This window comes from Chroicocephalus ridibundus, chromosome 14 (assembly GCF_963924245.1).
Source record: "Chroicocephalus ridibundus chromosome 14, bChrRid1.1, whole genome shotgun sequence".
Classification (NCBI taxonomy): domain Eukaryota; kingdom Metazoa; phylum Chordata; class Aves; order Charadriiformes; family Laridae; genus Chroicocephalus; species Chroicocephalus ridibundus.
This window is the reverse complement of record NC_086297.1, coordinates 15,296,658-15,323,478: the sequence shown is the minus strand read 5'-3', so window position 1 is coordinate 15,323,478 and position 26,821 is coordinate 15,296,658. Positions and strand designations below refer to the sequence as shown.

Sequence of the window (26,821 nt, the reverse complement as noted above, 5' to 3'; positions counted from 1 at the left end):
CTATTGCAACTGTCCTGGTTGGCATAGCTCACCAGTGTCTTTGCACAGTGTCTGCGAGGTGTGTCAGGCTAAAAAAGAGAGGGAGAAGCTCTTGCCCAGACTCTTCTTCAGGGTTTGACTGCTCACAGTCAGCCTGTTAGACACAGCTGAAGTGTACATACGACCTGTGGCACTCTACAGTCAGCACAGTGCTGTACTTGCCACAGCTTTGCACCTGTGAGCACACCAGGTCATGCCCATGGGTTACGAGGTGTTGTCTGTCCCACAGGAATAATGTTATCTGATGCTGACAATGGGCCTCCAAACTCCTCCTCATGGTTGAGCTGCCCTGTTAGGTTGATAAAATGGAGCTGTGACCCTTGGTTTCTGTAGTGAACTGATACAAATCTGAGACATTGGAGGGATTTTGCAGCCCACATTTTGTAATACAGGGTTTCATCCTGTGCCATGCTCTGCAAAGGAGATAGGAAAGAGCCAGTGTAAAAGCAAAATCCTGTCTTTACACTGGAATGCAAGCAAAGCTATTTTCAAAGAAGGCACCTACTATCTATAAAGTTTGTATCTGTGGACAGTAACAGTTTGGATTACAATCTAGTTAGAAGTCCATACAGTCCATGAAAGAAAAAGATGATCTGCCTGAGTCACAGACTCGAAAAAAAAAATATCATGGAAAGTAGGAAGCCCCCCAAAGCCTGAACAGTTCTTTGGCTTTCTGAAGGTTTTCTGAGCAAGGAGGCTTTCTACTGCTTTTTTTTTTTTTTCCATGGCATACATGAAAAGAGGGCTATCTATGCAGTATAAAGACTACATGCTGATTTGTCATCCTTTTTCTTCCTCTGAAAGGAACTTGGTGGTGACACTGTTCACAGGTGGCAGTCAATCCCACAGACTTCATTTCTCAGGTGTCTGACGTGCGACTCTGGGAATGGGTTTGGAGATCTGGTGACACTCAATCAGGACTGCAGTCAGGGGAGGCTGTCCTGTAACGCTGTAAGATGCTTATCAAAGCCTTGAAGTTGAATGCTAAAAATAGTGACTACCTTTGACATTGATTACATATCAGTGATGAAACAGTGAGATACATCTTCATATTACTGGATTGCTGCTGAAAAATATTGCTTTGGAAACTTTATATATATAAGTGTGTGTGTATGTGAATATATATACACATGTATGTATGTATTTATACACACATAGATATATATGTATGCATAAATTGCATACAGTAAATACATTCAGATGTAATATTTCACACATGTATCTTATAACCTTGGAAAGCCTTTAAGGAATTTAGCTTGATTTGAATAATACTCATTAAACAGAAAGCAAAGGGGAAAAAATGCTGAAAGCTCTCAGCCACTGAATGCTGTCTTTCATGTGTCTTAAATTAAGAATCAGACCTGTGGAAAGCAACTAAAGGTTACATAACCTAATACATAATTAGAAGTGACTGTGGTAGACTGAACAGCAGCCTGAACACCAAATCTTCCCCAGGACTTGATGTTAGTTGATGAGAAGCTCAACATGAGCCGGCAATGCACGCTTGCAGCCCAGAAAGCCAACCACATCCTGGGCTGCATCAAAGGAATCACGGCCAGCAGGTCAAGGGAGGTGATTTTGCCCCTCTACTCTGCTCTGGTGAGACGCCAGCTGCAGTACTGCGTGCAGCTCTGGAGTCCTCAGCACAAGGACATGGACCTGTTGGAGTCGGGCCAGAGGAGGCCACGATGATGATCCGCGGGCTGGAGCACCTCTCTTATGAAGATAGGCTGAGAGAGTTGGGGTTGTTCAGCCTGGAGAAGAGAAGGCTCCAGGGAGACCTTAGAGCCCCTACCTGTATCTGAAGGGGGCCTACAGGACAGCTGGGGATGAACTCTTTATGAGGGAGTGTAGCGATAGGAGAAGGGGTAATGCTTTTAAACTGAAAAAGGGGAGATTTACTTTAGATCTTAGGAAGAAATTTTTCACTATGAGGGTTGGTGAGCCCCTGGCCCATGTTGCCCAGAGAAGCTGTGGCTGCCCCATCCCTGGAGGGGTTCAAGGCCAGGTTGGATGGGGCTTGGAGCAACCTGATCTAGTGGGAGGTGTCCCTGCCCAGGGCAGGGGGGTAGGAACTATATGATCTTTAGGGTCCCTTCCAACCCAAACCATTCTATGATTCTATGATTCTGTTAGATTATGACAGAGAAAGCGAAAACTGTTTGTCCTTATTTTCAAAGAGGTGACCATGGATTCTCTGATGTATGCTGATATCTACAAAGAATGAAAACCCATGTTTTGAGTGAGGCCAACCTAGGCAAAGTTATCTGGCTTACTCTGAAGACTACACAGGAGATAAGTGCCTGGGCAGCTTAGAAGATTCAGGGGACTTTTGTGAACAGAATATAGACAATGAACCACTATATGTGGTAGCTGGTTGTGCTGCCCTTGTAATGTTGGTTTGCACATCATTCTCATAAATGAAAGTTAAAAGTAGGTCTCATTTCAGGTTTAAATGTCCTCTATACTATGTTTCAAAGTGTCTTGAAGGACTGAAGAGGTTTAACCTGAAAAAAGATCTTGCAAATACATGATTTAATAGAATAATCAATTATTAGACTGGATTACCAGAAGCTGCAATAAATTCTTATTCTTTGGACTGAACCTTTGAGTTAAAATCTATTATATTCCTAAAGCAGAAGTTATAAGGGATAATTACGTTCTGTTGCAAATAAATTATTTTTCCCATTTAAGGAAGTCTTAAATGAAATTCCATGGTGAGAATGAAGGAGGATGTCTGATTAGACCACTTTAACAGTGGCCAAAATACTTTGAAAATACCTTTAGCAAGATTTTTAATTGAATGAATTTAAATAGGTAAGAAAAAATGTAAACCTTATAAGAATCCAGATACAACAGTGAGCTTCTCATTATTTCCATGGGAAAATCTCTAAGGTTTTTATTATCTAGGCATTCATTATCTAGAGATCGATGAAGGACTAAGCAGTGATTACAAAATCAAAGTGGCAGAATTTCACATTTTGTGCAATTCTCTTTCGCTTTGCATCACTGGAAGCATTTACTCTTCACTTTCTGCCTTCTTGCCAATTTCACGGCTCTTTGCTCGGAGCTTGTTGACTTGCGACTCTGCAATGTCAGCCCGCTCCTCAGCTTCCTCCAGCTCGTGCTGGATCTTGCGGAACTTTGTGAGATTGACATTGGAGAGCTCCTCCTGGGGATAGGAAGAGAGATAAAATATGTTTTAAAATGTTTAATAATTTTCCTGCTGTAACACTGCACTGGGCATGTTGTGGTATTTTGCCTTTACATAATGAAAAAAATAGAAAAAGAGAAAAGACTGTGAGTTAGTGTGTAATTCTCTTTAAAAATTCTAGGGGAAATCCAAAGAAATAGCTTCAATGTTAAATGTTTAGATGGTTAATAAGATATACCAGGAATCTCTCTCTGGATATGAAGTGCTAATTCACTTTGGATTTTTTGAATAATTATATATAATCATGGTTGTTTTCATGAAATCATTTTTCCATTTATTTATGGCTATAAAATTACGTATTACTATATTTGAAGTGTTTGAGGTTTTTTCTTTCTTTTCTTTTTTTTTTTCTGCTAGACAGAAATATGAAATGAAGAAAATAAAAGGAAGCAAAGACCTACTCCCACAATGTTGGCCTGAGCCTTTGGTGGTCTTCCCAGTGACGCAATAATGCTCACAGAACAAGTATTCTACACCCCTCTAGAACCCTGAGCTGTTCAGCCAGAACAGCTGTTCAGGTATCCATTCCTGAGTGCACAGTGATGAAAAGACAAAAAAGTTAAGGGTTTGAAAAGAGCTACTATGCAGGGGAAAAGACCAACACAGACTTCCACCTCCACCTGGATGGAGACTGACTCTTCACACAGCAATACTTACAGCCTCCTCAGCTTGTCTCTTGTAGGATTTCACTTTCATTTGAAGCTTGTCCACCAGATCCTGGAGCCTTAGAACGTTCTTCCTGTCTTCTTCAGACTAAAGAGAAGGACAAGAAAGAGAATGACCTCTTTGCCCCTCTTATTTAAATACCCTCTACATGAAACATGGACTAGTATTCCTTATAGACTATTGGTGTCAAGACAGAGGTGATAAGCTGGATCTTCTTAACATGACCAGAAAGATAAATTCTTCTGATGTTCTCAGTCTTTTCCTTTTTAACTGTGGAACTCAGGGAAGAAAGAAATCCCCCAGGGCTATATTTTGGCTTCCTGCAAGAATTGGTGTGTGAGCCTGAGTAGGCCTCCTGCCGTACCTGGTAGGTCAGCTCCTTCACCCTCCTCTCGTACTTGCGCACCCCCTTCACGGCTTCAGCGCTGCGCTTCTGCTCAGCATCAACCTCCCCTTCCAGCTCCCGCACCTGCAATGAGAAGCCCATCTTTGGAGCTTCCCTGGTATCTCTCCAAGGCACGTGCTCAATCATGCACAAATAAAAGCCCTACGCACTCTGGCCTCCAGCTTCTGGATTTGCTTCTTGCCTCCCTTCAGTGCCAACTGCTCAGCCTCATCCAGACGGTGCTGCAGGTCCTTCACCGTCTGGTCCAGGTTCTTCTTCATCCTCTCCAGGTGGGCGCTGGTGTCCTGCTCCTTCTTCAGCTCTTCTGCCATCATGGCTGCCTGATGAGAGCAAAGAGGCAAAGCCGTTTTTGGGGCTGGAGACATTCTCGGGGAGAATACATCCACCATCAGCAGCAGGGAAAGGATCTCCCGACTCACATCTGTGATGGCCTTCTTGGCCTTCTCTTCAGCATTGCGAGCTTCCTGGATCGTATCCTCCATTTCAGTCTGAATTTGGGAAATGTCTGTTTCCAGCTTCTTCTTGGTGTTGATCAAACTGGTGTTCTGTTGAGCAGCATCAGAGGTTTGTTTTTATTAGCTCATTATTTCAAATTAAGAACATTACAGGATTTTGAATTATTTCAGGCATCATGTGAAAAATCAATATCACAAATCTTTCTGTAAAATTTCTTATCACCGGGGAACAATGCTTTTTCTTTTTCTTTTTTTTTTTTTTTTCCCCTCCAAAGTTTAATTTTATCAATTTGAAAAAGAGTACTTGGAAATATAATCTGTGCCACATCTCACCCACCAAGGCTGGCACAGGAAAGTAATAAAAATAAAAGAGAAAAATTTGGAAAATAGATAGGATGGATTCCTTCCAGAATCTTTTCAGCATTTGAAACCAGATACTTCCCATAGATTTCAGCATTTGACTGACTGCTGAATGACTGCTATGACATGTAGCTCATGTCAAAGTCTGCTTGACATGGGCCACGTCAGAGACAGGCCCATGCTTCCTTGCTGGAGTGGACAAGCACATATTTGAAGGAATATGAGGATTCCCCAGTGCTATATTTCAAGTGAGCAAGGAGTAAATATTGCTGTAGTCTCAGAGTTTCAGTCCTTGACTGCTCAGATGGCAGGCCATTTGGCATGTCTGACTAAAAAATTTGGTCCCTATGAATAAGTGTCTTTCCTCTGGAGAGTATGATAGGATGCAAAGAAGGAAGAAGCATGGGTTTCACTGAATGCAACCTGTGAACACAGCCAGTGTACTCTTTCTGCAAAGATCTCTTTTAGTATCATAATGATTACTTCAGAAAAGATAACTCTTGTCTTTGAAGTTGAGCCTCCAGTGGTGACTGGAATAAAGCGTATCAGTGTTCTCCTACTTATCAAGAGTGCCATTTCTCAACAAGTGGCCTCACCTGGGTATGGAGGAGTTGCACACGCTCACTTGCATCCATCAGTTCCTGCTCAGCCACCTTTCTACATCTCTCTGTTTGTTCCAGTGCAGCCCGTAGTTCCTCAATTTCAGCCTGCAGCAGGTTTGCTCTGCGCTCCACCATGGCCACCTGCTCCTTCAGGTCCTCCTGTGTCCTGAGAGCATCGTCCAAGTGTATCTGGGTATCCTGTAGAGTCATTGAAAGAAATTATAAGCGGATTCTGAGCTGTTTGGCACTGAAAATATCAGCTAAGACATTTCTTTGTAGGCAACTTCTGACCTTGAGCACTCCCTGTGTGTTTCTCAGGTTCTTTTGTGCCTCTGCAGCCTGGCGGTTGGCATGGCTCAGCTGGATCTCTATTTCATTCAGGTCTCCCTCCATCTTCTTCTTCAGCCGCAGGGCTTCATTCCTGCTCCTGATCTCAGCGTCCAGGGTGCTCTGCATGGACTCCACAATTCTGAGGTGGTTTCTCTTCAGCTGGTCGATCTCCTCATCTTTCTCTGCTACCTTCCTGTCAATCTCAGACTTCACCTGGTTGAGCTCAAGCTGGAGGCGCAGGATCTTCCCCTCTTCATGTTCTAGGGAGGCCTGGACAAGAACAAATCAGAATACTTTTTATATGACAAATGTTGAACGAGAAACTGAGTAAACAGGAGTACCATATTTTAATATCACTACACTTCTACACAAAACACTCTTTTCCTCTTGTGTCTGGGAATGACTTCACAGCGCTTATACTGAGATAGAGAAACAAGATGTGTAGAAGAGCAATAAATAATGCTGGGTACCTCAGCTTCCTCCAGAGCAGCCTGGATTTCAGATTTCTCCTGCTCAATCTGCTTCTTGACTTTCTCCAGCTCATGAATCGCCTTTCCGCCCTCGGCAATCTGCTCCGAGAGGTCGGAAATCTCCTCTGTGGGAGCAAAGACCAATGACATGGTCAGGCACAGAGCAGAATGGGAAGGGCCCTTTCACACCAAGGTGACAGGCATCTTTGCCAACCTGCAGGCACAGACCCATACGGAATGGCAGTAGCGGTGGCTAGGGAAAGAGCTCTGCCAGAGCCGAGGAACGGGGACTTACGCTGCAAGTTCTTGTTCTCACGCTTCAGCGTTTCCAGGTGGTCCAAGGACTCCTCATAGGCATTCTTCATCTTAAACAGCTCTGTGCTGAGAGAGCGAGACTCCTTCTGGGAGGCTTCCAGCTCAGCCTGCGTTTCCTCATACTTCTGCTTCCACTCTGCCAGGATCTGAAAAGAAATGGGGCGTGAGTATGGCTGTGGCAATTAGGAGGGGATGCTCTGCCCAGGAGCCGCAGGCCTGGAGCCCAAAACACCTTGTCAAAGTTCTTCTGCTTCTTATCCAGCGCTGCACAGGCAGCATTCGATCGCTCCACGTCAATCATCAGGTCCTCCACCTCATTCTGCAGCCTCTGCTTCGTCTTCTCCAGGGAGGCACATTTGGCATTGACGGCTTCAACGTGTTCCTCAGCATCCTGCAGGCGCTGTGCCAGCTTCTTCCTGGAAGGCGGTAAGCGCAGCTCCAGGTGAGCAAGCAGATTGGAGCCTGTGGTGTGCAGCCAGTATGCTTTTCACAAGAGCACACTTAGCCACTTGGTAGTGTGTGATCCCCATTTACAGGGAGGTGTAGGACCTCTCCCAGCCAGACACTGTATTTCTATGTCTGAATCCTGGGCTACAGCAGTTCACTCTCTGCTATTCACTCTGCTCTTCACATTAGCATCTCTTGGCTCTTCTGCATCTGAAGAGCTTTGCTGCTTCTGCTTTTCCCCAACTCATACCTGCTCTTGGTTATATTTTCTCTCTTCCTGGCACCCCACCCTAAAGCAGAACATTGGCTTCTTCCTGACGGTACCACGGTGGTCTCCTCAAATTCCCATTCTTAGTCTCTGCCAGCCTTCCCCACATTCCTCACGTACTTGGCCTCCTCCAGCTCCTCCGTGCGCTGAATGGCGTCCGTCTCGTATTTGGTTCTCCACTGGGCCACTTCGCTGTTGGCCTTGGACAGGGCACGCTGCAGCTCCCCCTTGGCCTCCTGCTCCTCCTCATATTGTTCCCGCAGCAAGTCACAGTCGTGGCGAGCAGACTGCAAGGCGTGGGCCAGGGCGTTCTTGGCCTGGGGGAAAAATAGTACTGTGAAAATGAGTGGAAATATCCTGGGAGAGGTCCTTTGAAAAGACTGAAATGTTGATGGACACTGGATTATTCTGCTTTGAGTGATGCAAGCTACTGAATGGGAACATAAGATCTCGAAATCTTCAAAAAAATTAATGGATAAACTGTAGGGAAGGGGGACCAAAGCTAATATGGGAAAATATTCACTGCATTAACTAAGTATATTTTTTCTCCTTCTAATCGTGTTCTTTCTATTATTTCATACATATCTCAAACTTCTCCTAGAAAGGAGGAACCCAATGCATAAGACAGAATTTAGAAAGCCTTCTCACCTTTATCTCTTCCTCTAAGTGCCTCTTGAGTTCCTCAATCTGTTGAGTGAAAGCCTGCTTGCCTCTTGACAGCTGAGAAATTAGAGAATCTTTCTCCTCCACCTGTCGTGAATATTCACCTGGAAAGTTCAGAAGAGTAAAAGAACTTTTTTATGACTTATTTAATAAGTGTTAACCTTAATAATTAAAGGCACATAAAATATTTTGAGTTAAAAAAGATTTTATTTCTTTCATGGAATCCTAATCACTGACACCTATCCGTATCTATGAATATGCCAAAGTTTTTATCTTAGAGGAAGAAATGAGATACATCATGCCTCCTTGTCCCCTGTCTGACTAGTCTTACTGTGTATTTGTACTAAATCCAGTCGTCACTTGAAGCCTTGATCATACAGAATGGGTACTATATGGTGTACGTCCTCAGGTATATCACTTTCCTCTCCTCGATGTGTCCTGGGAAGCAAAAGGATGAAGTCTAGGCTATGGGATAGATGAATTCTTCTTTGAAACACCAGTCATAGAATCATAGAATAGTCCAGGTTGGAAGGGACCTTGAAAGGTTGTCTGTTCCAACCTTTCATGGGAGAGGGAGTGTAAATGAGATTATCTAGTACCCTGTCCAGTCGTGTCTTGAAACCTCCAGTGATGGGGACTCTATCACACCCCTGGGGAGTTTGCTCCAGTGACTAGTTGTTCCAGTCCTTAAAGATGTGATTGGTCCTGCTCCAGGATGTCTGTATCTCTCTGGTACTGGCGAGCCTTGGACTGGGCACAGCACTCCAGAGTGCCCTCACCTGTGCTGAGTAGGGGGAAGGATCACCCTCTGTTAACCTGCTGGCAACACTTCTCCTAATGCAGCACCGGATTCTGTTGGCCACCTTTGTCACAAGAGCGTATTTCTGTCTCATGTTCAACTTAGTTTCCACCAAGACCCCCAGGTCTTTTTGAGCCTTTTTTTTTAAAGCTCCAGGTTACATACAGTGTTCTCTTAAAAAACATAAATGTTTTACCAGATTCTGTTTGTAGACGAGCTCTCTGAGCACTAATGTCATTAATTGTGCGCTGTTGTTCCTCCTCCTTTGTCTTAATCTCACTGAGCTGATCTTCTAAGGAGCGACACATCTTCTCCAAATTTGCCTATATAGAATAGCATGAATGGTGATTGGTGGTTCAACACACAATTACTGAGAATATGAACTCATAAGAAGGGTGAAAAAAGAAGCTAATGATTTAGAAGTAAAGTCAAAATGTCTCAGTTAATTGATATCTCTTCCTATGAAATTTGCATCCCTGATTCAAAAGTTGGTATTAATAATTTACTACTGTAATTTGTTAATGTTCACTCATTTTTTTCAATAGATAGAAAGGATGATGGGACACTGTTACATGAGGAATTATTTTAAATGTCTGTTTGGTTCCTAGTGATTATGTCATTGGAGTATTTAAGGAAGGTAAAGAAAAATAGGAATAAAAAAGAAAGGGTAAGGTAGGAGTAATTTCTATTTTAGAAGAAACTAAAAAACTGGTAAGGTAAGAATCTTTCATTTCACTATCATAATATTGTGAACCAAGCAACAAGTTCCTATAGTTCCTTAGGTTAAATGCTTCAGATGAAGTATTTTAGCTCTCCCCCGAAGGACACACTATATTATTATACTGATACTGAAATATATGAATTCAAATTCAAGTTGTAAAGTGCAACTACTTAAAGAATGACTGACTTAAATTTCTATGTTAAAATATAAATACTTGATTATGTTTGAATTACTACAAAGAAATATTTCAGTACCTTGGCTTTGGAGACAGAGTCCATGTTACTGGCCAAGTCATCAATCTCCATCTTCAGCTCACTCTTCTCCTTCTCCAGCTTCTGCTTCACTCGCTGCAGGTTGTCGATCTGCTCCCCAAGCTCAGCTGTGCTGTCCGCGTGCTTCTTCCGCAGGGCGGCAGCCGTGGCCTCGTGCTGCAGCGTGGCCTCTTCGAGGTCACGACGCATCTTCTGAAACTCTGCCTCACGCTTCTTGTTCATCTCAATCTGAGCTGCGGTAGCTCCTCCTGCTTCTTCCAGGCGCTCACTGATCTCCTCGAGCTCCCTCGAGAGGTCAGCCCGATGCTTCTCTGCTTTTGCCCGAGAGGTTCGCTCTGCCTCAATTTCCTCCTCCAGTTCCTCAATACGCGCCTGGGGAACATTAGGCAGCCTTCACACCCATGCCCTCCTCCTTCCTCACCTGGGACCCAGTGGTGAAAGAGGGGAAGGAACAGAGACTTGCCTGCAGCTCCTTGATCTTCTTCTGCAATTGCATGCCCAGGGCTTGCTCATCCTCGATTTTGCTCTGGATCTGGCTGATTTCAAAGTCTTTCCTTTGGGCAAAGCAAACCATGTTAGAGCTCAAAGGAAGAAGACAAGTGCACCAGCCCAGCGCTCAGGTGCCCCACTGCCACACTTACTTCTTCAGTTTCTCATCCAGCTGCTGCTTATCATTTTCCAAATCCATTATGGATTCCTGGTTCAGCTTCAGGTCTCCTTCGAGTTTCCTCTTGGCTCTCTCAAGGTCCATGCGCAGTTTCTTCTCTTGCTCCAGGGACCCTTCCAGCTAAACACAACACCACCATCAGTGCTCTCTTCGCAGTGTCTGACTGTGCAACAGCTTTTCCTTCTCATATGCCTCTATACTTACATCGTCCACTTGCTGCTCCAGCTTGGTCTTGGCTTTGGTCAGCGTATTGACTTTGTCCTCTTCTGCCTGCAGGTCATCCAGTGTCTGCTGATGGGCCTCTTGGAGGGCTTTCTTCTCTTTTGTCAGCTTGGCGATGGTCTCGTCCAGGGTTGCCATCTCCTCTGTGAGGTTTTTCACCTTTGAGAAGGAGGGAGCAAGTATAAGTAAAGGAAGTAGATACAGAAGTCCTGTAGCAGCACAGTCCCTTTTCTGGAGCACGAGTGACAGGTTCTGCGTCATACCTTGTTTTCGGTGGCATGTTTTTCCTTCTCAACCTTGGCCAGTGTTAACTCAAGATCGTCAATATCTTTCTTCAGCTCTGAGCATTCATCCTCCAGTTTCCTCTTCTTGGCTGTCAGCTCAGCATTCATCTCTTCCTCGTCTTCTGCTCTCTCTGTCAGCTCCTTAATTTTGGCTTCCAGCTGGATTTTGGTTTTGATGAGCTGGTCACATCTTTCCTCAGCATCAGCCAAACCATCAGCTTCCTACACATGTTTCATGATAATAACTATATCAAAATTGTAGAGTATACAAAGTTGTATAAAGACATGGTAATTGCTGCTCTAAGTTGCTACGTATTATTTAAAATACCATACTGTAAACTGTAGCATTTACTGACTGGAAACTGATTGTGTCTCTCTTGATTTGAAAGTGTAAGGAACCAGCTGCAACAATTAACTGCAAATGTATTAATATTTGTAGATCTTATCTTAGCTTTTCTATGTGGTTTTCCTTCCTATTTTATAAATTGTGTGTATATTTTAAAAATAAATGCTGTTTTTGGTGTAATGTGTCTTTTACTGAGACATTTGGGTTCATTTTACACAGGACATTACAATTGCATCCGAAAACATTATCAATACTCACCGCCTGCACTTGGAGCTGCAGGTCATTTTTCTCCTGCAGCAAAGAAACCATTTTCTCCTCCAGCTCCTTCCTCTTTGCCTCAGACTTTGCAAGCTCTTCCTTGGTTTTCTCAAACTCCCCCTTCATGTTGGCCATCTCCTTCTCCGATTCTGCGCTCTTCAGCAAGGGCTTGATCTTGAAGAAGAGCTTCATCCAGGGCCAGTGCTTGACGTTCATGAAGGACCGAACATTGTACTGGATGCAGAAGATGGACTCCCTGAAAGGTAATATAAATATATTATGTTACTTATTTTTAAATTTATAATACATATTTAATTGTATATACTGATATATGCAACAAGACATTCTACATATAATACTTTATAGTTATAGTTCTATGTGTTTGTGTATATAAAATATTAATTATATATTTAATAATAATTTTTTATTAATACTCTTCAGTATATTTTTATATATGTATCTATCTCTCTGATATATATACATATATATATATATATATATATATATATAAAAGGAGAAAATTCACTAGTTTGATGTAGATTTTCAACCTATAAGGACAGTTTTGAAGTCCAAATGTTTGTCTCACTTTCATGGCCAAAGAAAAGGAACACCTCCAGAAGCTGACCTTGTCCCTTTCATGAAAGCTATCCAAGGGAAGAGGATACTTCTCTTGTGCTAGAAGTATGTTTTTCTCACCTTGTTATTACAATGTTGACCTAAAATAATTAGCTTAGACTACATATCTGGTTTCTGGACATACATATAATGTAGCTGTATACCTAATTTAGCAAAAATTAGTACAAAGGGTGATATAAGTTAAAAACAGTAATTTTTTTCCTAAATAAGGATTTTATACTGCTTCATCTAATGCCAGTACTGCCATACTCCCAAATACAACCATATTGGTAAACCAAATTAAAGAGAAATAAATGAGATTTGGCGAGAAGCAGCCTATTTTCAGTATTGTTCATGTCATTGTTATCTGATGAGGACTGGTCCATCAGGTGAAACACGTTTAAGTATATACCTCCTCTCCATCATTTTCTTAAACTCCACTCTCATCAGGAAGCCCCTGCACATAGCTTGTGTGCGGGTGATGAGCTGTGCCAGCTTGTCATCTCTCATCTCCTCCAGGAGTCCCAGCAGTCCAGCTTTGAAGAACACCTTGAGAAAGAGAATGTTGCAGTACATAAAAAAATCATCACATATTGCAAGCACTGTATATCAGTGAGGCAGCATTTGTACCTTGGTGTGACCAAATTTGTACTGGGTGTGGTCCACATCGATGGATCCAAGGAGCTTCTCAGAAGCCTTCTTGCTATCAATGAACTGTCCCTCTGGGATAGCACTGGCGTTCAGCACCTTGTACCTATGGGAGGAAGTAGAATAGGAAGAAGGTCAAATTCCTGAAAGCCCAATCAAACCTGTGCAACTGACACCATTGTTAAAATTCTCTAAACATGGATCAAGAGTAGAAGAGAGGTAAGTCTGAACTCTGTTCCATTGTTTAGATATCCCATTTTTATGGGTAAATATTTTTTTAGGAAAACCCTTGCACTTTGCTTAGTCCAGAAATTCATTACACAAAACAGATACTGATTTCCATGGGTAACCATTGACATGTTTCACATGCCCTGTTATGCCTTATCTCCAAATGAGAACTTTTACGTGTAAGAACAAAAGATGTGGAGAGGAGAAGCAATTCTTCATCAAAAATAGTGGCAGCGCGTACTACCTGAGATTTTTCCATATAATATAGAACAAGAAGCAATATCTTTTTATTTTATTTGGTTTTCCAACAAGTTAGTCTAGAATATCTTGCCGTTTCTTTATTCACCTTTCTGTGCAGATGGCTCAAGTCATCTTACTTTGCTACCCAGAAGTTAACTAAATCTAAGCTAGTCAGCATTTCTGGATAGTTAAAAAGCATTTTTAAAAATGCTTTATCTCATACCAGAATATAAATCAAGGTCAGGAATAAATAATTACCCCTTGAAAATGCCCGTTCTTCTAGTTAGCTGAGAAAGAAACTGGATGACTGACTTGGACAATTGACTTTGTACGCCTAAATGTAGGTACAATGAACCACTCCCATAACTCCCACAGTAGTTAAAGCAATTAGGAAATGCAAATCATTCAACATTGGTGGATACAGTGGAGGCTGGATGACATGGAATCTGACCTCTGTTTAAAGTCTGCATAGAGTATTCTGCTGGGGAATCCTTTCCTGCAAATTCTAATCCCTTCCAGCACGCCGTTACACCGCAACTGATGGAGCACCAACTCATGTTCCATGGCGCCTAATAAATGACATAAAATTGGTACTTCATTGTACTGCACAGAGTAGAACAGATTTATCACATCTTTGAACTTTAACAACTTACCAGGTGTTTTTGTTTCATTAGGAATAAGGCATCGCACAAAATGGGGATGTGTGCTTCGCAGATTGCTCATCAGTTTGTTTAAATTTTCCTTAAGAGCAAGAGCAAAAATTTGGGTTTAAAAATGTCACTTATACAATCTCAATACTAGACGGAGTAAAAACACTGTTATAAAACAATGATTTTTTTTTTTTCCAGAACTTTCAGGCAGTTATGAAAGGATACTTCCAAGGATTCAATGAGAATCCTTCTTTATTTGGAAGCAAGTGCTTTTATCCTTTCTGAACATAAGGATTGTGTATATTAGATCAATTGAAAACTTTTCTGAAGTGAATTTTCTTTATTTTTTTATAATGTGGTAGTATTTATAATGATTATTTTACAGTACCCGGAAGAGAGCTGAGACAGTCTGGAAAGAAGAACCCTTCTTCTTGGCGCCCTTCTTGCCACCGCCACCACTCTCTAAATAATAAAATTTTTTTAAAAAGAAATTAACAACAAAAGCACAAAGTTAGAATCTGAAGAACTTGATGTATTCATCTTTAAAAAAATAGAAAATGTAATAATATGATCAAAATTTGTAAATGCATACGGTGTTTAAAGTTCCAATGGGAGACTTGTTTTTTTCAGATTATAGCTAAATAAAATCCAATGACTTCAAGCTGAAGTTAAGAAAATGCAAACAGGAAATAAAGTGTAACATTTTGCATACTAAGATAAGTAATTAAATAAATTGCTAGTGAATACAGCAAAAGCAGTCTTTATGTATCTTTACATCTAAGGGTATGTATAAATTTAGCAGTGTGTTGATACATTTGATTCTATTCCATGAAGTATTTGGGAATGCTCCATATTGCAGAAATCTGGTTTGTCAGCTAGCCTGTGTTAATGTTGTAATACACCTGTCCGGTCTCAAAACCTACAGATCTATTAAGGTCTCTAGGGAAATGTAATATCCTTTACTAGTCTGAATGACTGAGTTGCAAAAAGTAGATGAGGTTTTGGGTTTTCAATTTTCGAAATGTAAATGTTATTGAAAAGTATTATTGTAAGATTTTTTTCTGTAAGTTATAGTAGAACTGATTTCAAAGAGATCACCTGCTTCTGCCCCACCAACAGAGGCAAAGAGTAAGGCCAGTGTCTTCAGAGATGATTTCTGGTACAGCCCCACAACAGTTTCATTCAGGGGGTCCTTGTTCTTCTCAAGCCAGCCAGAGATATTGTAGTCCACTGTGCCAGCGTAGTGCACCAGGGAGAAGTGGGCCTCAGCCTTGCCTTTGCCAGGTTTAGGCTTCTGGAAGTTGTTGGACTTGCCCAGGTGCTGGTCGTAGAGCTTGTTCTTGAAAGAGGTGTCAGTTGCCTTGGGGAACATGCACTCCTCTTCCAGGATGGAGAAGATGCCCATGGGCTGGGAGAAATAGCAACATATGAAGAAAGAAAGTGTGGAAGCAAGAAGCAGAGACAATGTATATGAGAGAGGAATGGAAGAAAAAAATTATACAAAAACCCCTCCTCAGAATGTGTAATCTTATATTTTTCCAAAAAGGGCATTTTGTTAGCGGATATGCCATCAGTTATATGAAAACAAGCTCACCCCTAAGTTTCAAAGTTGGGATGTAATAAAGATCTAGCACGTAGAAATTCACTATGTGGGTGTTAGTTGAAGATGAAAAGCAAAATGAATGAAATTAGTATCATTCAGATGTAAGGAAGAGTTTAAGTTTCCTAAATGTTTTCTCTTAGCTACAAGATAGAAAACTTAATTAAACATATTAAATTAGAAGTTGCTCAGTGTTGCTTACTCAGCATGCATTAAAAAATGCACACATTTGAGTATGAACTGCAGAACAGTGACTGTGACTAAAATTTTTGCCCCATGTGAATCATATGTACCACGTGGCAGAATCCCACAGGTATCAAAGTAACAGACAAATGAAAATGTATATGAAAAGCTTGGAGACTAGAAAATATCATGTTATTTGCTGCATTAAGTGTGAGTGACACACACTAGAGTGTTCTAATTTGAGCATAGAAGATTCCTTTTTACATTCTACATCTGGAAAACTATTAAGTGTGTAGGGCCCAAGAACCTTCTCAATGAGCTCGATGCAGGCAGCCAGGTCCATCCCAAAGTCAATGAACTCCCATTCAATCCCTTCCTTCTTGTACTCCTCCTGCTCCAGCACGAACATGTGGTGGTTGAAGAACTGTTGCAGTTTCTCGTTGGTGAAGTTGATGCACAGCTGCTCCAGGCTGTTGAACTGCAGAATGCAAAGAGATTTATTTACTTGTGAAGTCCAGTTCAAGGAACACTTTCCGTCTTCCAAAAGGTTTTATTTACAACCCATTAAGTTCCACATGGCTGGGATCCTGAATTTCTAGTCACAGGACTGGACAGGCCCTGGCACTGTCTCAACATATTTCTGAACTCTCAAAAGAATTGCAGAGCTTAGTCCAAGTCCAGCTTTTCATCTGCTTGAATGTGTCTTCGCTGCCAGTCTATTTCCAAGCATTCAGAGGGACTCTGGCTTCAGCATTAACAAAAACTTCTTTCAAGATGGCATAGTTTAACTTACTCAAAATCTGTTTCTGCTATTACCTATCAGTTGTTCAAAATTTTCATATCAGTTTTCAATGCAATTTTCACTTCTGCATGCAACAACAGACATCTATAAAAACCTTCAGCCCTTGTGGGACAATACATACTATGAGAACCAGAAGAGAGCCATTCCTACAGGAATGTCAGGATTATGCAATTAATAAAAGCAATACATAATTTAAGCAAAAAAAACCAAAACCAAATTAAAACTCCCAAACTTTTCTACTTCCTTAATGCTCCTTCCAGGAAACTTGTATGAAAATCCTTGTCTTACATCAAAAATCTCGAAGCCAGCAATGTCCAGGACACCAATGAAGTACTGTCTGGGCTGCTTTGTATCCAGCTGTTGGTTGATGCGAACAACCATCCACAGGAACATCTTCTCAAACACAGCCTTTGCCAGGGCACCCACTGAATTGTATACCTAAAGAAACGTAAAAGTTACCATCCAGGGCAAAAGTTGTAAGTTCAAAGATTTTAAATTCATGTCACTTGTTTTCTTTCATTGCTTGCTTCTTACCTGCTGCACTGTTTGACCCTTGGTCACATATTCATTCCCAACCTTGACTCGTGGGTAGCAGAGGGCCTTGAGCAGGTCTGCTGAGTTCAGACCCATCAGGTAGGCGGCTTTGTCAGCAACTAAGGAAACAAGCATGCAGCAGGATCGAATATTAGCTCTCCAGGAGACGTACCTTGTAGTAATTCAAAATCTTTTCTGCAGAAGCCACATATGCTTTAAGTCACATACTTTAAAATACTGTAATTTTTCTTGATTTTCTGTTTTTCACACTTTAATGTAGACGATTTGTAAATGTAAAGATTCTTCCAAATGCCTTTACAATGAACATACAAATTTTGAAACAGTTGACTGGACAGATAGAAGGGCAAAAGGCCATAAAAAAGAGAGGTCAAACAAGTCACAATTTCTGAATAAACTGGAAAAGGAAACTGGTTGGTAGTGAAATACACTGCACTGAAAATCTTAGTCAGTGAAACTCCACTGTCATTAGAGAGAGTGAAATAAATTAATGAAGTATTGTGCCAAAATTATGAACAGGCTACCTCATACAACTTTCATAGTGGGAACGCATTCTCCCTAAGGATGATTTTCACACACACAGGTCTTCTCCAGCTTTCATCTTCTCTGAATCTAGGCTACATATACATAAGGCTACATGTACATATACATATACATATACATATACATATACATATACATATACATATACATATAGATAATACAAGAATTAGTGTACTGGATATACTCTGTCATCACTTTCCGTTTTGCTGCCTGTGTCTTCTCACAGCAAAGATAATATAGAACACCAGTATTATTTACAGAGTCCTTTAGTGTGAGAAGGCAAAAACTCATTATAGAATGTGCATATACTCAGATGCTAATTTTGAGCTACTTCTATTGTTTGTTATTTACAACTAAATATTTAGTTTATATTTATCACTAGAAAGACTAAGGCATGAAACAAGAAAAAATTTGGAACTCGTTTTATTTCACTTTTGTAGAGTTAGATTTTAATAATTAGTCATTTAATTCTATTATACTCTAATATATCTCTTTCCTTTGGTTATATTCATGAAATGATTACAGCTATTATTTGTGGCCTATTCTACTGTTACTGTTCATCATCATCAGATTCATTGCTGTTGTATTCCTTGTAGCCATTTTGATTTATGTCTTAACTTTCCTAAAAAAATCACAAACCGCAAAAGCAAAAACTCCCTTATGTTTATGATATACGCAGATAACTCTGGTTTCATGGAAATACTTCCATGAACTTTGAAAGGAACGCGCCTTTGAACAATTCTAGGCAAAGCAAATGCAATAGACATATCTCGGATGTCTATTTTGCAAACAAAAGTCCTGGAGACATGCTGATGCTCTACAGAAAATGTAGACCATATGAGGCACAGCTGCAGTATTAACTAATGCTCCTCTTGACACCCCCCGCCAGTGTAAAATGAAGTAGCACAATGCTCTCAGTTCAGGCATTGTGAGTTGTCTCCAGAATACGAGCTTTGAAGCAGAGCAGCTTCAGGATTCTGGCTTCCTGCCACCCAGAAGAAATACTATTAGGAGGTGACTACAGCTGATGATAAATGATAGTGGCTACCAGGGCACATAAACTATGGTCAGCGAGCAGAGCGGCTCCCGGTTCTGTGCCAGGTCTGGGAAGCTGCCATTCAGCACAGCAGTAGAGTGTGCTTTTCTGGAAGCGAGCTTTAGGATTGACTGCCCTTGTACTTTGCATAGCTCCAAATCATCTGCATCTTCCACCGAGTTGCGTTCTTCCAGCAAAGTCCTCTGGTTAGGACACATGTCTATTGTACAACACTAGCACCTGGGGAAACGCGCAGGCGGAGTCAATGATTCTGACCCCAAACTACTGCCTGTATTAGTGAGTGTTCCGGTATGTACTGTGCTCCGGTATACATCATGCCGGTACCTTCTGTGCCATCTGGCTCTGCCTGCTCCTCACGCTGCTTCTGCTTAAACTTCAGGTTGCCATAGTGCATGACAGCCCCCGTCAGCTTGTAAATGGCTGTTTTCTCATCGGGAGTGAAGCCCAGGATGTCAATGGCACTCTAACAAAAGCATCATTAGAGTAAGTATCGTGATTGGTAAAGGTGAGAGTCCGCCTAGGAAAACTTCTGCACGTTACTTACGTCCGTTGCCATCAGCTCTTCCTGGTCGTTAATGCTGGGAACCGTGATCTCACCTTGACTCACGTACTGGTAATCATACGGGTTGGTGGTGATCAGTAACATCTCTGAAAAGAAGAATAAAACATGTCGGATCAAAGTAAATGGCACGTCAAGGCACTAAATGCTGCTCCGTGACCTTTGTCAGGAGAAGTTAGTGCTCTTTCCTACCAATCAGCTCTGGCTTCTTGTTGGACATGATCTGGTAGAATATGTGGTAGCTTCTTTCTGCCTTGAGTTGGAAAGTGACTCTGGACTTCTCCAGCAGATCTGGCAAAGACGGTAGGACAGAGTTAGTGCAAGAAAATTGAGGCAGGCTGGGAGGAAAAGGCTCAGGCCAGGAGAGTCACTTACATGTTTCAATGTCAGCAGAAGCCAGTTTTCCCGTGGCACCAAAATGGATTCTGATGAATTTACCCTGAAAGAAGCAGACAAGTCAACATAGATTAAGTTTACCAATCCTGACTGCAAGAATATTTGAGTCGGTGTGTTGATAAGAAAGAAGTAATTTTTCCCCAGGCAACAACTTACAAAGCGTGAGGAGTTGTCGTTCCTCACTGTCTTGGCATTGCCAAAAGCCTCCAGCAATGGGTTGGCACTGATGATTTGATCCTCAAGTGTCCCCTAAAGCAGGAAACTTCTTGTCACGATATAGCTCATAAATAAAGCTGACAGTTGCAGGTTCCTACCTTTGGGACCTCACCTGCATTTTGCCTGTTGGCTGCTGCTCTTCTTTCTTCTTATCCCCGCTCGCTGCAATTGTTGCAAAGTACTGGATGACACGCTTTGTGTTCACAGTCTTCCCCGCACCGGATTCTCCGCTGTCAAACCAGAGAGAGAAGCAGAGAGCGTGCGGTCAGCAGGAGGTCCCCTGGCACCGGGCAACCCTGCAGGGACCCGAGCACGGATGTACATACGTGATCAGGATCGACTGGTTCTCGCGATCTGTGAAAGAGGCAGAAGCAAAGATAGCGTTAGCAGTTGTCCCAAGTAACACTAAGCTGAATGAGAAGTAAATCTGTAAATGGAATTTGGTACTTCTCCCAAGTCCAGGAGTAGCAGTCCAAATAGTCCAAGGCTGCCCAATTCCCTTTCAGGTCCCAATAGCAGAAAGTAGAAGCTGAAAAGACGCACAGGGCTGTCAGGGGCATGTGGTACTGATGCAAGCTGTGTACCCACTTGTGCTTCACACAGTTCTCACCAAGAAATTTAACCAAACTGCCTCTCTGCATTCAAAATAGAGGAATATATGCAATAAAGACTCTTTCTGTTCCCTCAGTGGAAAAAGTTGCAAAGTCAAGTAGTATTTCTCTAGTGGGAGAGTGTTGAATTTCATACAATAAAGTGCAAATCAGACACAGTGCTGAGTCCATGCATGCTTCTGGGTCAGTTTCACTTGAAATTAATTCCTTTGTCAAGTTCTCAGTCATACAGCTCCGTGGTGGTTTTATCTGGTTTGTCACATGGTCCAGCAAGATCAGTGAGGCTTTTTGGCTTAGATTGCTGTGAGGGAGGGCAAGCACTCACCAGTCAGCATGAACTGATAGGCGTTGTCAGAGATGGAGAAGATGTGTGGAGGGGCCTCCTGGCGCTTCTTGCCTCGGTAGGCCAACACCACCTCCGGGTTGTACACTGGCAGCCACTTGTAGGGGTTGACAGTGACACAGAAGAGGCCTGAGTAGGTCTGTAAGGAAGGAGGAGAGGAAGCTGATTTTGCATAGTTGAGAAGAGTTACAGATAAGGCAGAGGTGAATGATGTTCTGAGGAGTCCAGGGTAGTGAAAAAAAATAAAGTGGAGGACTGACCTAGCAGAAAATGGGTGAGATATAGCATACCACAGGAAAGGTAAAAGCAGGAAGGAAGAAGAGGGAGAAGATTTTGACAGCAAGACACATTCAAGAAAGAAAGAAGACATAGCAAAATGCTGAAAGATGAATGCAAGAAGTCAGGAAGTTCTTCAGAGAGACTGAAAGATGTCTTCAACTCCTCAAAACCAGGAATCATCTCCTCCTGCTGGTACTTACGTAGATCATCCAGGCTGCATAACGCTCTTTGAGGTTGTACAGCACAGCAGGTTCATGGAGATGGGTCATCATGGCCATGTCCTCAATTTTATCATACTTTGGAGGATTCATGGAGAAGATTTGATCATCCTTCACGGTAAGAGTCTGCCAAAGAAAAGAGAGACAAATATTTGCTATCTAAATGTCCACCGCAGGATTAAATTTTATTCTCAAGCCTTGAATTTTTTTTTCCACTCACTTCTCCGCCTTCGGTCTTGACAGTGACCTTCCCTGCTTCTTTGCTCTGGATTGTGCTTTTCACATAGGATTCCTTTGCATGCACCACAAAGACTGAAGTCTTGGCATCAAAAGGCTTGTTCTGGGCCTCGATTCGCTCCTTTTCCGACTTTCGGAGGTAGGGAGCTGCCTCCCCAAAGATGGCCATCTCAGAGTCTGATGACATGGCTGCAGTTTATTAGGGGTAATGCAGCAAGTATCTATGAGGGTGGAAAATACATTACAACAGTGCATGATAGAAGAAACCCTCCACAGCATAGTGGATTTGATGGTGCTCTGCTGTATGTATCAACTGGTTGAATGGACTCTTTCATTTTTCTGCTAATTCAGGGCTCTCTTCTATAATTATCTTTCCTTTATTTCTGTCTTATGTAGTCAGATCTCTAGGCCTACTGGATGACTGCAGTTACACAGGAATGCTTTTTGTGTTCTGGTTTTTGTTTTCCTGGCCCACCCCACCCCCCATTTGTTGAATTAAGAGGATAAACAGATCCTTTCCAAGGTTCCAAACACTGCATGCACTAGATATTCCTAGTTTTGGAATTGTGAAAGCCCTCTCATATCTCTTTTGTTTAGCACCTTTCAGACTATGAGATTTACTATGAGATACGTTTACAACAAAAGACTGGAGAGTTACTCTGGATATGCAGAGAGCTAATATTATTAGCACTTCTCATTAAAGACATTCCTTTTGGATAAAATAGCCCATGCTGTCAAATATTTCTATTATTCCACAGAGCCATCTGCTAATAAACAAAGCCAATATTCTCCACTTTGATATTTTTCATAACAGAAACTGAGTAATCTTGCATTTATTCGCTACTGTTTTTAAAAAAAATTATCAGCAACCCTGTTTATTATTGTGAAACAATTGTCTTAACTGAAAAGTATCATGCAATTGTGAAGCTGGAATTTACGTATATTGTTCCAAAATCAATACTGTTCCAAATGTATCCTTATTTTTTTTTAGCCTAATTTTATCTTGGTTCATCACCTATAATTTAGATTTTGAGTAGCTTTTCTGAATAAATTAAGAAGCTCATTTGTCTATCAGTACTTTCACCCATGACAGACCTCTAGATGAAAATCAAATAGTTGGTTAACTTCTCCTTGAGAAACAGTTTTAGTTTGATTACAGGAAAGATATTCTGAACTTAGAATACTTTTTAAACTCTTTTCTGAACCCTTTGCCATTTAGCAACCTCATTATTGCAGTATGGCCAGTGTAACAAAAATAATATTTTAATAATTATCACAGTATTTTTGTACATTATAAAACTCGTTCCACTCAGTATTCCACTGGGTACATGTGAAAAAAATTTCTTTGCCTTCTTAGCCAGCAAAGACATACTTTATGACACAACTCAAATTATCAACTCAAATGCATGAGTACAATTTCCTGACTGATGGGTTTGTCTCTAACTACATGATTTTTCACTTCATTATAGTGTTATTAATAAAATGAGACCATTTCACAAAATAATTACCTGAGGCTGTAAAATGGACCCAGTCTTTCATCAGCAGTTTTATTATTGCCTGTAACATCTCACATTTTCTTACAAGATTCCTAACAGGAATCATACTACTATACTATATATATTAGTATATACTATGTTAGTATATATACTAATATACTGTATATTTTTTATATATATATACAGTATATATATAGTATATATAGTATACTGTGAGGGTAGAAAATACATTACAATAGCACATGATAGAAGAAACACTCCTACAGCACAGTGGATTAGATGATGCTCTGCTGTGTATATACCATACATTATATACAGTAGACGGTATACTATATACTATATGCTATATATTATATATATAATATACTTATTTAAAACATGCTAGTTATATTCTTCACACATGATAGCTTGTTGGCATTTTATAATTTTCAGGGATATATTCAAGTGACAATATTTGACAAAATTAATATAAATTAATGTAAAAAGTAAATATGAAGAGTTAATTTTCCTAGGTGCAAATATTTAAAACTTTGAATTTAGTTGCTGTTCCATGTCTCTTTTTCTATTTATCCAAGTGGATATCATTCTTTCTTCATTTCCCTGTGATTATTAATATTTGCTTATATAATTATATCACAACTGTGCAATATTTTCATAGGCACAAGCAAGCTCAGGAAGCTCAGAAGGAAGCTCAGACTAAAAGGTCTTCTTTTAGAACTTCAATGTTTTGATACACAACATTCTAACCCCATTCCCCAAACTTCCCTGTGAAAAAAGAAAATATTAACAGTATTTAAATAAGTATGTCTTTTCCTGTTGCTTCCCAGCTAGTGCCACTGACACTTAATGGTTGAGGCAAATGAAAAAAAAAATTATTTGCTTCAAAAATATATTTCATATATGTAAGTATTCCAAGTAATTGGAAACTACTTCCTGATGTTTTTTTTTTCTTAGGGTAGTTTCTCCTGAGCCTAGGACCTCATGTCTGTTAAAGTAGGAAACTGATCTATAGAAGAATCCTGGGGAGAATGTAGGCAATGCAGCAGTATGCAGTACGTTTAAGATCACTGACTTTAAGAATCTTGTGGCAAAGATATCAGCAATCCAGCCCAATTCTCATACAGTATTTATAAAAATGGACATAAATATAGGGAATGCAAGGCTTACCAGCACACCTGCATAGAAGTTCTACCTTAGAGCATCTCTATCTGTCCCTAAAAAGTGAATAAATCAAGATCTTACCTTTTGTGAAACAAGTTGAATAGCGTGCAGACGGGAAGCTGGTCAGTACTGTAAAACAGAATTAGCAACTTCTTACTGCTGCATGGATTTCCAGAGAAAATGTATAGACAGAAAACATATGGAAGCCTTGAAAGCAGACTGAAAATCCCAGCTGACACTGACAGTCCCCCATTGAATGAATGCAAGTGTCCGTAGGAATGCACTGGTGCTTATGGAATGCAGGGCCAGTTTCCCTTCATCCCCCACCTCCCCAGTCTAAAGCCTCTGACACTCTTACCTTAGAGATTTCTGAGGAAAGACAAGACACACTGATCCCAGGGTACTTTTATAGGGTCTGATCTGCATACGTAGGCACCACCGCCTCTTTCTTAGGTCAAAACATTTTTGGCAATCTTAACTCCTAGCAGAATTGCCATTCATATTAGAAGTGAACAGATATAATTAGACATAACAGGTCTGTGAATCAATCTCCTATAAATAATTTGACAAGAGAGCCTGAGAAGGGGAGAAAGCAGGAGGGTGTGCTAAAGGAGATGAAAGGGGCTACACTGGTACAGTAATCCATTGGATGCTGACTCAAGCAGAGAAACTGAAGAGTAAGAGCCAGTGTATTGTAATAGGAAACGTATAAGGAGGGGTGAAGGCACAGGCTCCTACATGCTGCAAATGCTCTGAGGGGTCCTACTGACATTCAGGGTTGTGGTTAGAGGAAGAAAATTCTGTTGCAGGAGGAAACATCTGAACAGGAACAGAGATTGCAGGAATGAGAATCAAGGGATGATATGGATGACCAAGTAGTAAAGTGGACCAAAGCCAAAGCAAGAGAAGGGGGGAAAGGTGAGTCTGAAGCTAATGATAAGGAAGGATACGTGATTAAGGAAGAGGAAGTAAATAGGGGTGTGATTCCAAGGGGATAACAGCATGTCATCATTGACAGAAGAACAAATAAAAGGGCAAAAAAAGTTAAGTCTAGAGTTGAAGGCAGGGGTCTCTAAGACTGAAGTGACTGAGTTAGATCCCAGAGGAAAGGTATAGAAATCCAACTTTTGTTTCTGGGGATGAAGGGTTTCAAAGATTGTATGAACAGGACTATGGAACTGTTGTACTGAACTTAAGACATGTATTCCACTGGAAACAGGAGAAATAGGTGCTGTCTCAACATAGGGGAGTCATTCAGCACTACTTTCGCAGGGTAAGTGCTAGATGGAGGGAAGGATTAATAAATTTATATTCTGTTCTACTGTGCTGATCCCTGGGATGTTCCCCACACAGACCAAGGAGGAGGTTACACATATTCTGCAACAACATAAGGAGGGGACTGGTGAAGAGAGCAGTGAAATCCTTCACTTTATTGAGAAACAATTTCATCCCCATGGAACAGATCATGATTTGGTTTTTTGGTTGTTTTGTGTGTTGGTCTTAAACTTTCCAAATCACAGTTCGTGTGACAAACAAGGCAATCTGAACCGAATCACGTATCTGCAGCTTCACCTGACCCCATAGCATACTGCCTCCCCACTTACAGCACCTGTTGTGCTCTGCTCCCTCTTACCATCACCTACTCAGAGGTCTGGATAAGAAAGTGAGGAAATTCCTTCCTCCTCTTCTCTCAGCTGACTGTGTCTCTGTGAAGGCCCTGTAATCCTGGGGGTGGGGAGGAAATCGGTAGAAGTCAGATTCACATTTGGAGTAAACTCACACTGAAGAATAAGACTGAGGTCTATACTTTAACTCTAACAGCTAGATCCTCACCTGAGTATAAAACAGCAATTCTTTTATGTCTTTAATGCAATTACTTGTCTGAGAACTGGAATTCGCTGTGAATTTCAGGTATTTCAATGGCTCTGTATGTTGTCTCGTTTTGCTGGTGCATGCAGTTTTGACCTGGATTAAAATTGGCTACAAAGAAAAGGAAAACTCATGGTTTTCACACAGTCATATGTAATACTGGCATAAAGTTGACAGCTGGCTAAAGGCCTTTATTTGCAAGATGTTTTCAAATACAAAAAGAATTAGCCATAAGTTTTTGAAGACTCAAAAGGACTTATGAGAAGTAATTTTTCAAAGTATTTTTCAAAATTATATTGAAATTGAAAATTTCTACAACTCGTAACATTTTGCTTGGTCTGTTTTCACTTATTATTTTCCCTTGCTCTTTTTTGCCTTTATGTTGCTAGTCAATATCACATAATACAATGTGACTATTGACTTTCTAACTGTACTTATTCTTGCTTTTACTTTTGCTTTTTTGTCATTTTAAGAGCAAAGTTTTCTTAATTTGGCAAAAGTCCGTAGCTGCCAA

General features: G+C 41.0%; 1 protein-coding gene across 3 annotated transcripts; it reads right to left on the bottom strand.

Moving 5' to 3' along the window:
* Positions 1-3,058: 3,058 nt before the first annotated feature.
* Positions 3,059-21,968, bottom strand: LOC134523338 (myosin-1B). Of its 3 annotated transcripts, none has more exons than XM_063352176.1 (38): positions 21,765-21,968; positions 21,527-21,670; positions 21,030-21,186; positions 20,420-20,447; positions 20,206-20,323; positions 20,034-20,126; positions 19,857-19,920; positions 19,674-19,772; positions 19,467-19,570; positions 19,247-19,385; positions 17,305-17,423; positions 17,059-17,208; positions 16,276-16,446; positions 15,266-15,593; positions 14,574-14,647; positions 14,189-14,276; positions 13,987-14,104; positions 13,050-13,173; positions 12,832-12,968; positions 11,805-12,060; positions 11,180-11,422; positions 10,899-11,075; positions 10,669-10,814; positions 10,491-10,581; positions 10,010-10,399; positions 9,231-9,357; positions 8,221-8,339; positions 7,693-7,889; positions 7,090-7,273; positions 6,838-7,003; positions 6,543-6,667; positions 6,034-6,342; positions 5,737-5,940; positions 4,745-4,870; positions 4,475-4,645; positions 4,284-4,388; positions 3,911-4,006; positions 3,059-3,211 (listed from the first exon to the last, which is right to left on the bottom strand). In XM_063352176.1, the coding sequence occupies exons 1-38, from the start codon at positions 21,966-21,968 to the stop codon at positions 3,059-3,061; spliced, it is 5,844 nt and encodes a 1,947-aa protein (XP_063208246.1). The 3 variants fall into 3 exon arrangements, with proteins under 3 accessions (XP_063208246.1, XP_063208247.1, XP_063208248.1); XM_063352177.1 differs by having other exon boundaries at positions 15,284-15,593; XM_063352178.1 differs by having other exon boundaries at positions 14,574-14,645; positions 15,288-15,593.
* Between the last annotated feature and the right edge of the window lie 4,853 nt (positions 21,969-26,821).

Excerpts from the sequence above, each read along its gene's own strand:
- LOC134523338 (XM_063352176.1), bottom strand. The coding sequence starts at position 21,968 with ATGTCATCAGACTCTGAGATGGCCATCTTTGGGGAGGCAGCTCCCTAC. Across the intron at positions 17,424-19,246 it reads AGAGCCAGATGGCACAGAAG|TTGCTGACAAAGCCGCCTAC; the intron begins GTACCGGCATGA and ends TTGTTTCCTTAG. Across the intron at positions 12,969-13,049 it reads ACAAATTTGGTCACACCAAG|GTGTTCTTCAAAGCTGGACT; the intron begins GTACAAATGCTG and ends CTCTTTCTCAAG.